At 44.9% G+C, this 9,553-nt stretch overlaps 2 protein-coding genes across 2 annotated transcripts; one reads left to right on the top strand and one right to left on the bottom strand.

The window, feature by feature from the left end:
* Positions 1-4,150: 4,150 nt before the first annotated feature.
* Positions 4,151-6,944, bottom strand: LOC119366640. Its single transcript, XM_037632405.1, has 10 exons — positions 6,377-6,944; positions 6,189-6,286; positions 6,046-6,091; positions 5,815-5,897; positions 5,529-5,590; positions 5,281-5,342; positions 4,998-5,057; positions 4,853-4,885; positions 4,663-4,728; positions 4,151-4,529 (listed from the first exon to the last, which is right to left on the bottom strand). The coding sequence occupies exons 1-10, from the start codon at positions 6,926-6,928 to the stop codon at positions 4,473-4,475; spliced, it is 1,119 nt and encodes a 372-aa protein (XP_037488302.1). The 5' UTR covers positions 6,929-6,944; the 3' UTR covers positions 4,151-4,472.
* Positions 6,945-7,029: 85 nt separating this feature from the next.
* LOC119366641 (tubulin-folding cofactor B-like) lies at positions 7,030-9,540 on the top strand. The gene is made up of 8 exons (XM_037632406.1): positions 7,030-7,260; positions 7,344-7,495; positions 7,583-7,701; positions 7,891-7,952; positions 8,037-8,075; positions 8,843-8,976; positions 9,116-9,185; positions 9,306-9,540. The coding sequence occupies exons 1-8, from the start codon at positions 7,162-7,164 to the stop codon at positions 9,354-9,356; spliced, it is 726 nt and encodes a 241-aa protein (XP_037488303.1). The 5' UTR covers positions 7,030-7,161; the 3' UTR covers positions 9,357-9,540.
* Positions 9,541-9,553: the final 13 nt, after the last annotated feature.

Here is a 9,553-nt window from a genome sequence, read left to right as displayed (position 1 = left end):
CAGTCTCGCGTAAGCGTACGCGTAATGTCGGTCCGGGCCGCTTCATCCAACAATACCGCTGAACCAAAGTATGACATGCTGGTAGGCAGTATGACTTATATCGTCCACAACTCACTTGTGTTCTACTCGTGCATATAACATCAACGCATAAAACCTAGGCTCTGATACCACTGTTGGGGAACGTAGTAATTTCAAAAAAATTCCTACGCACACGCAAGATCATGGTGATGATATAGCAACGAGAGAGGAGAGTGTTCGTCCACGTACCCTCGTAGACCGTAAGCGGAAGCGTTAGCACAACGCGGTTGATGTAGTCGTACGTCTTCATGATCCGACCGATCCAAGCACCGAACGTACGGAGCCTCCGAGTTCAGCACACGTTCAGCTCGATGACGATCTCCGGCCCTCCGATCCAGCAAAGGCTCCGGAGATGAGTTCCGTCAGCACGACGGCGTAGTGACGATGATGATGTTCTACCGACGCAGGGCTTCGCCTAAACTCCGTGACGATATGACCGAGGTGGAATATGGTGGAAGGGGGCACCGCACACGGCTAAGGAACGATCCGTAGATCAACTTGTGTGTCTATGGGGTGCCCCCCGCCCCCGTATATAAAGGAGCCAGGGGGGAGGAGGCCGCCGGCCTAGGGGGCGCGCCAAGGGGGGGAGTCCTACTCCCACCGGGAGTAGGACTCCCCTTTTCCAAGTAGGAGTAGGAGAGAAAGGGGAAAGAGGAGGAAGAGGGGAAGGAAAGGGGGGGCGCCGCCCCCCTTCCCTTGTCCTATTCGGACTAGGAGGGGGAGGGGCGCGCGGCCCCCTCCTGGCTCCTTCCTCTTCTCCCTCTTGGCCCATGTAGGCCCATTAACCCCCCGGGGGGTTCCGGTAACCCCCGGTACTCCGGTAAAATGCCGATTTCACCCGGAACCATTCCGATGTCCAAACATAGGCTTCCAATATATCAATCTTTATGTCTCGACCATTCCGAGACTCCTCGTCATGTCCGTGATCTCATCTGGGACTCCGAACAAACTTCGGTACATCAAAACTTATAAACTCATAATAAAACTGTCATCGAAACGTTAAGCTTGCGGACCCTACGGGTTTGAGAACTATGTAGACATGACCTAAAACCATTCTCGGTCAATAACCAATAGCGGGACCTGGATGCCCATATTGGTTCCTACATATTCTATGAAGATCTTTTATCGGTCAAACCGCATAACAACATACGTTGTTCCCTTTGTCATCGGTATGTTACTTGCCCGAGATTTGATCGTCGGTATCCAATACCTAGTTCAATCTCGTTACCGGCAAGTCTCTTTACTCGTTCTGTAATACGTCATCTCATAACTAACTCATTAGTTATAATGCTTGCAAGGCTTAAGTGATGAGTATTACTGAGAGGGCCCAGAGATACCTCTCCGACAATCGGAGTGACAAAACCTAATCTCGAAATACGCCAACTCAACATGTACCTTTGGAGACACCTGTAGTACTCCTTTATAATCACCCAGTTACGTTGTGACGTTTGGTAGTACCCAAAGTGTTCCTCCGGTAAACGGGAGTTGCATAATTCTCATAGTTACAGGAACATGTATAAGTCATGAAGAAAGCAATAGCAGAATACTAAACGATCAAGTGCTAAGCTAACGGGATGGGTCATGTCAATCACATCATTCTCCTAATGATGTGATCCCATTAATCAAATGACAACACATGTCTATGGTTAGGAAACATAACCATCTTTGATTAATGAGCTAGTCAAGTAGAGGCATACTAGTGACTATATGTTTGTCTATGTATTCACACATGTATCATGTTTCCGGTTAATACAATTCTAGCATGAATAACAAACATTTATCATGATATGAGGAAATAAATAATAACTTTATTATTGCCTCTAGGGCATATTTCCTTCACACACACATATCATTATATATTATATATGGTTCACTCATATGAGAGTGCCACACAAAACTTTTTTTAACACAAGTGCTCCAGACGTAGTTTTAGTATGGTAAAGAAAATAAAGAAAAAGAAAAACATTTTTGATGTCTTACCATATTCTGTACATAAGGAAACACGCATCGTGTGATTATCTTTTAGGAAGGAGAGAAGATATTTTCCTCCTTAAAAACACACTTTCCTTCTAAATGATAAGCAATTTTTTTGACAATATTCCATATCTAACATTAATTAGACTAGTTTATTTTTTTGCCCTTGACATCGTGTGATTGTATTTATGAAAGAGAGAAGATATTTTCCTATCATTCCTTAAAACACACTTTCCTTATAAATGATAAGCAGTTTTTTGACAATAATCCAAATCTAACATTAATTAGACTAGTTTTTTTTTTCATTTTTACTAAGCGTAGGACACAATTGTGGCATTGTAACCGATGGACCGTGGAGATGTTGAATGAAGATGCCACCATATCTTGCACATAGGAAACATACATCATGTGATTATATTTAGAAAATAGAAAAGATCTTCTCCTGTCATTCCTTAAAAAAATCCTTATAAATGCTATTTACATGGTCAAAAAAAGGTTTTCCATAGTAATCCGTATGTAACATCAATTAGGCTATTTTTAAATTGTTATTGGGCAAAAAAATAAACGAAAAGAAACTTGTCCTTTGCAATAATCGAACCCAAGACGTATTGTTGCTAACTGCATGCTCAAGCCAGCAGGCCACTGAAGCAGCTTAGTACTACATGGCAACACATTTTATTTATCATTTACTTAGGCCCAGGTCCTACCGCCAACAGGTGTGGTGGTATCCACTTGCCACATTGTTGCCATGTCATCATGTTGACCAGAAGCCTACCGCCATTGACCATGGCGGTAGCCTGTTCTATCCTACTACTAACGTAAAAAAGGATTAGATTCGATCATTCGAACTTTTTTTACAAATAAGGTCAAATCATGCTAAGCTTTCGCATAAGGGTCAGAACAATGAATTTGGCCACCAAGTGTATACCCAAACACCATTAACTATCTACCATTCCATTCTCCAATCCGAGGCTTGTAGCTTCTTCTTCTTCTTCTTCTTCTTCTTCACCTACACCCTCTCTACACATACGCGTGCACACACACAACACCAGCGTATTTATACCTACCTCAAAAACACGTGCGCTCTACGCATCTAACAACATATACTCCCAAGAGATACCTCCCTCTCACAAACTTGTACTCTACCACTAAAGCAACAAACACACACATCAGTACCAGAATATGATCAACTTTCTGGTCCTTAGGCCTTGAATGTAAATGGGCTGCATCATCATCCAGGCAGTGGGAAAAAGTATGGCCCAAGCAAAGGAAATAAGAGCAGAAAAAACAAGACAAACATTCTGTAGAAGAATGAACTTGTGATTTACAACTGAAGCAACATAATGGGCCTTTAAACAAATCCTCAGCTTCATCAGGTGCACCTGAGGCTGTTCAATATACAATTTACAATTTATCATCATTTTTGTATTTCTTTAATAATTTTTAAAACATAAATTTCATGTTATGGTTGATATAAATAATTTGTAATTTAATAGTTTACATAAATCTATATGTTCTATTTAGTTTTGCCTATCCATTAACAAATACCACATTCTTTATTATCTTAACATAATGGTCTTTTCTCAAAACATGTATTTAAATAGACATTATTTTCAGCTTGATAATGTTATTCCTGACATTAAAAAATGTGATAGTTTCATGACTCTAAAAAGATCACATTGTGCTTTCAATTAAGTTTGTTGAAAAAGTTGCTCTATCTTTACAAGTTGATATACTCTTGTCTAAAAATAATAATGATTTCTTAATTTTGGCATCAACTATCACAAGTGCTTTTTGCAATGAACATAGTGATGAATATATAAGTTAAAATACAATATTGTTGGTGGTTATTGAACTTTTTTTATTAGAGTAAGCAAGATATTTTCAAGTGATGTTCATATACCCAAGATTTATATGGGTACGAAACATCAAACATGTAAAAAAAAATAAGTAAGTTTGAGTTCAATAACACACTGGAATTATTTTGCAAATTATTAAAATGCATTTGTGGTCTCTTTCCTTGCACGATGCAGTTATTTTGGAATAACTCCAAAAACTTGTGTATCCCTCTAAACTTCAATTTTGATTGTAATAAAAGTCGACAATACTACTAAATCCACTCATTCATCAATCTCTCCAACTCGTAGACAAATAATGTCTGTTTTGTTTCACCATGGGCCACTGCCATAACAAGCAAACAAAACTATCTACCATTACATCCTCCAAATTCAAGACCCGCAGCTTCTTCTTAACCTACACTCGCTTTACAAACACATACAGCAGCACCAACGTATGTGTATCATCCCTACCTGCAAAATACGTACTCTCTACGCGAGATCTAACAACACATTCTCCAAACAGAATCCTTCTCACAAACATATACTCTACGTATCCTCACATTCTCATCATGCAAGTAAGCATCAGCTAACATCATCGTCGCCGTGCAGTATCGATTCGAGAAGGGCCTCCTCCTCCTCCTGCATACACAAAGCAACAGCCGCACGCCCAAAACATCAAACACCAGTCAGTACAAAAATATGATCATCAATAGCAAAAATAGCTAGGAGCCAACTAGAAAGAAAGAAAGGATGCAATCGCCGGCTGACGTACCACCAATGCCGTGAATTCTGTCTCTTCGTCTATGGCGCTCACGATGTTGGGGTCGTCCATCAGATCCTGCATGTTCACAGATCACCATAAGTAAGCACAATTGCTGTTTTTACACAAAGTGCTTCTAAGTTGCACTGCCAATCATCAAAAACGTTGTTCAGCGTATAAGAGTAGTGGTAACTGGACTAACATCTTCAGCAATGCGTAGCACACCGTCCTTGTCCTGCACAATGACATGCCAATCATTAATTGTGCATAACTTTTTCAATGTGGGGTTTATAAAAGCATTTAGCTACCGAGAGTTGCTAAGCAGGCTGAAAGGGCAACTGACATACCTTGACTGCGACGAATAGAAGCGGATCGACTGGTGTATAGATCATATAGTGTGCACCGTCCTGCAAACAGAGTATCCACGCTAAGTGCCAGCAATAACATATTCACAAGCATGCCGAAAAAACACCGTGAGATATTTACAATAGCAGCAAGACATGAATATGTTAACTATTCTGAGAAGGCAAATAAATTACAGTTCACCGCATCTCTCTACTTGGTCGGAATATGATTCTTTGGCTACAACCACAAAACAGGAAGACAAGTAAAAGAATCTACGTGGCTCACCAAATTGAAGTTGCAAATCTCTACACCTTCAAAAGGTGCCTCCCCGCTACCGCCACTAGAATCTGCAAATTTAATATGACAAATCAAAGAGGGAGCTATACAACTAGAAGCACATCACACAAAAGACACACCAACTTTTAAATTCATAGAAAAAAGATATCATTGAAACCTTTTCTCACAAGCAGGAACCTGTTTTTTGGGGTGATTACTGACACAATAATACTAGACAGGTTAGTACTTCTGGTTACCGTGGAATTCTTGGATAGCATCTTCAGGAAAGCAGAAGCCACCTCGTGCTGTGTAGCAGAATCTGAAACAGAGGGCAAGAGACTATTACAGTATCATTTTTCGACAATGGAGATCTCTCCCCAGCCTCTGCACACAGCCCAGAGGGTGAAATATCACAGTGTCAGTGTGTTACATAAGCAATGAACACGGTTAAATGTCCACATAAGCATTTGTAATGCCCTTGTCTCAGTTCAGTTAAAAAGGTTAGAAGTTTGCATTTCTATGGTATTTCTGTGTGATCCTTACCCGCTTTCGACAAAGTGCATATGTACCCTAGCAAGGGCGTACGCAACCGATGGAATGATCTGCTTAATCTGGTCATCGTCAACCTACAATCAAATGGAAAAAATACATTGTGTACTTCATTAAACACCACATGGAGAGAAATGGATATTTCTGGTATCAACTGAAATCATGCTTGAACTAGAAACGAATCGAGCGCTCAATCGATGAAAATGTAGGGAACTAGAGACATACGGCAATCCAGCCGCTGAAGTTCGTGCTCTTGAGCACCTGCACAGGCCTGAAAGAAGTAATCAAAACTGTTACTAAGCAGAAGAAGAGGGGAGTCATCTATGGACATTGCAATCAATATATATATACACAGTGTGGTTAATTACATGTCGACCGGGCAGAGAAGCAAGCACTCGTGATCCTGCGTGCTGCTGAACACCCTCCTGATTATGCACTCCAACGGGCGATTGTTTGCGTCATCAATCTGCACAAATTTGCAAGCTGAGCTTAGGATAATGCATTTCAAGTACGAATGAATTAGCTATATGACAAAGCTGAATGTGAATCAACTGACGATGGTGACTATGCGCTTGGAGGCGGCGGCGATGCACCGGCCCTGGTCGTCCAGCACGAAGCCGGCGGGCGGCTTGGGCATGGCGCCGCCCGACCGGGTGCCCCCGGCGAACCTCCCCTCCTCCTCCTCCTCCTCGTCGTAGTCCCCGTGCCCCGCCTCGTCCTCGAACTGCTCCTCCCGCCGCAGAGCGGCGACGGGCGAGCGGGCCATGTCTGCCGGCGGCGCGCGGTCGGATTGCCCCCTGGGCGGGGGCCGGCCGGCTGAGCCCCTCGGCGGCCCGCGGCCCTGGTGGTGGCGGCTGGGCGCGCCATGAGGGCCCCTCCTCCCGGGCGGACCCTGGTCTTCGCCGTCGTCGTCGCGGAGCCTGGGCGGCGGCCCGCGCCGGCGGTTCTGCGGAGGAGGGCCGCGGTTCCTGGGCGGCGGCCGGGACGACCGCTGCTGCCTTGGCGGCGCAGCCGCGCGGACGGAGACGCACCGCGCGCCACCCGGCGGCTGGGCCACCCGGGGGGCAGCCGCCATCCCCATCCCCATCGCCATTGCCAAAGCCGCCATCTTTCACTTTCACTATCCGTTAGCGGGTCGGGAGGAAGAAGACGAGGAGATAACAGAGTGGGAGACAGATATTTGCTCCAGTAGACGCTCGCGGGCCTCATCTCATCTGAGCCCGGGCCGGCCCGCAGGCGAGCCCACCTAGAGCCCCTACTACTCCCGCAGATCGGCGTCGGCCGCCGACGACCGCCGCCACGCTAGCAGGCCAGAGAGTCGTCGTGGTCACCGCCGGAGACATGTCGAAGTTGCAGCTGCCGGCGGACGACAGCGTGACGCTGCGCGTCACGCACTCCAACCTCGCCTCCTTCGCCTCCGACATCCGCGTCTCCCAGCAGGTACGAGCCACCAACCCACCTGATCTCGCTCGGATCTCATCTCTAATGGCGGCGTGGGTGGGTTTGCTCCGCTCTGCTCGCAGACCACGGTGGAGGCGCTCAAGGACAAGCTGTGGAAGAAGACGGGCACGGCCGTGGGCTCCATGCGGCTGGAGCTCCGCGACGAGGCCGGCGCCAGGGTCGCCGACCTCGACCGCGACGCCGCGCCCCTCGCCGCCTACTCCCCCTACGACGGGTCCGTCCCCCACCTGCATCTCCTCTTGCACCACCTACTGCTATCTTTCTTCTACTGATGTTGGATTGATGGTGGTCTGCTCTGAAGGTACCGGCTGCACATCATCGACCTCGACCCCTCCTCGGTGACCTCCGGCGGGTGGCTGGAGGACACCTCGCTCGTCGAGAAGTACACCATATCGGACGAAGCGTACAACAAACTCGGCAGTAAGCTCAGCACACATTCTGTTTTCAGTTTATAAGATGGACTTGGACCCCTTGTAGAATTCTCAGAGTCTGAAACATAGTTCAGCTTATTCCTTAAAAATTGCATACCTCTAGTGAAAGATAGTTCAGTTTGCCATTTGCAATCGACTCACTGGATCATAACATCTAAACTTGTGTGCAATTGTACAGCAAACTTCCGGAAGTTCAAAGAGAAGATGGTGTCGAAAACCCCTGTATCGGATGATAAGCAAGTAAGCTGCCCATGATCTGGACTTCTTTGTTCCTTTCAAGGCTTCAACAGACCTGTTTACTCTGTTTCTTGTCCTCTTTGGCAGTCAGACAATCAGATGGAGGAATTGTGTGCCAATATCAAGGTCAGTTCATTTGCTTTACACATGTATACTAGATTAAGTTTTTGCACATGCTATGGAATGGAATATTGCCATCTAATCTGCTGATGTTAAAGTCTTTTCATATTTGATGTCTGGTATAGCAGCCTAATTGGCAGTAACTTGTTCCCATAGAACAAGCTGAATTAGTATGTATGCATCCGTGACCACATCAACTTGACAAAACCCACATGGACTTGACAAACTTCCACCATTGGCTGGATATTCTCTTCTTCCGTCTACAGTCATACAGTGCATTATTCTAACTTTGTAGGAATATGCGTCTTCATCTTCCCCTTCTGTTTTTTGCTAACTGGAGCAGCTATTGGGAGAATTGCAGTGTATATTTCCTTCTAGTAGCTTCCTGGTTTGACTAGCAGTTTCAGTAAAGCACACTAGGAATCCCACTCGTGAAATATGACCATTCAATTCAATGAAAATCCAGGTGGGGAAACTCTCCCCCGCGGTGATGTTCCAAACAAAAGACCATCCAACCATCTGTAGTTGACTAAGTTGGCGAGGAATACAGAATTGTGCCAATATAACTGGCCACTTATAAACAGGGTACTCTGCTTTCAGAGACATGCGTATGTAGTAAATATTGGTCCTTGGTGTAGTGATTCTTTGCTATTGAAAAGAATAGGTTGGAACATTGGGTGCAAGCTTTCTTCTTCTTCTGTGGCATGAAATTGAAATTGCACCTGTTTTGTCGTGTAATGTTTTATGATCCAATATGAACATTTATGTCATAGGTGGGAGATAGATGTGAAGTCGAGCCAGGTGCCAAGAGGGGCACCGTGAAATTCGTCGGCAAAGCTGAAGCCCTTGGGCGTGGATTTTGGGTTGGAGTGCAATACGACGAGCCCCTTGGAAAACACGATGGCATGTATGTTCATTCTCAAACTATTGCAGTGATAAATTTATGCCCAGTGCCCAAGTCATCATGGCTTCTTGCGACTGACTAGTAACAACATACCCTTGGAGAAACAGTTCATTTTGTTTGACTTGTTGGGTTCTTGCTGCAGGGTGAAAGGCGTGCGCTTCTTCGAGTGCGCTCAAGGGCATGGGGCGATTGTTAGGCCAGAGAAAGTGAAGGTAGATACATACCTACCTTACCTAGCAGTATATTTTTCATTGTTTCTTATAACATTCAGCTTTCGCGCATCCGGTTAAAAATTGGAGAGTGGACGTGTTATTGAGCAGTTTTGTTTGCAGGTTGGCGACTTCCCGGAGAGGGACCCATTCGATGATGAAGATGAGATATAGGCAAGTTTATGCACTTCGGTGTGGATCGTTTTGGTGTCTCTTCAACTTGTGCCAAATTCATTTGTTATGGAGTCTGCTCATCTGTAACTAGTGAGATGATTGAACATGCATGTACTGGCTAGTGTATTTGTTATGCATTTTATATCAGCAAAGGGGTGTGATCTAGAACCCATATTTTTATGTAGATTAGTTTGGGT

Source organism: Triticum dicoccoides, chromosome 2B, assembly GCF_002162155.2.
Source record: "Triticum dicoccoides isolate Atlit2015 ecotype Zavitan chromosome 2B, WEW_v2.0, whole genome shotgun sequence".
NCBI classification, from domain to species: domain Eukaryota; kingdom Viridiplantae; phylum Streptophyta; class Magnoliopsida; order Poales; family Poaceae; genus Triticum; species Triticum dicoccoides.
This window is presented reverse-complemented; position numbering and strand designations above follow the sequence as displayed.

What these genes read in the sequence shown, in the direction of transcription:
- LOC119366641 (XM_037632406.1), top strand. Translation starts at nt 7,162, where the DNA reads ATGTCGAAGTTGCAGCTGCCGGCGGACGACAGCGTGACGCTGCGCGTC. An exon ending in CTGTATCGGATGATAAGCAA is followed by an intron (nt 7,953 to 8,036) that starts GTAAGCTGCCCA and finishes CCTCTTTGGCAG; the next exon opens with TCAGACAATCAGATGGAGGA. An exon ending in CTTGGAAAACACGATGGCAT is followed by an intron (nt 8,977 to 9,115) that starts GTATGTTCATTC and finishes TTCTTGCTGCAG; the next exon opens with GGTGAAAGGCGTGCGCTTCT.
- LOC119366640 (XM_037632405.1), bottom strand. Translation starts at nt 6,928, where the DNA reads ATGGCGGCTTTGGCAATGGCGATGGGGATGGGGATGGCGGCTGCCCCC. An exon ending in ACTTCAGCGGCTGGATTGCC is followed by an intron (nt 5,898 to 6,045) that starts GTATGTCTCTAG and finishes ATTTGATTGTAG; the next exon opens with GTTGACGATGACCAGATTAA. An exon ending in CAGAATTCACGGCATTGGTG is followed by an intron (nt 4,530 to 4,662) that starts GTACGTCAGCCG and finishes TTGTGTATGCAG; the next exon opens with GAGGAGGAGGAGGCCCTTCT.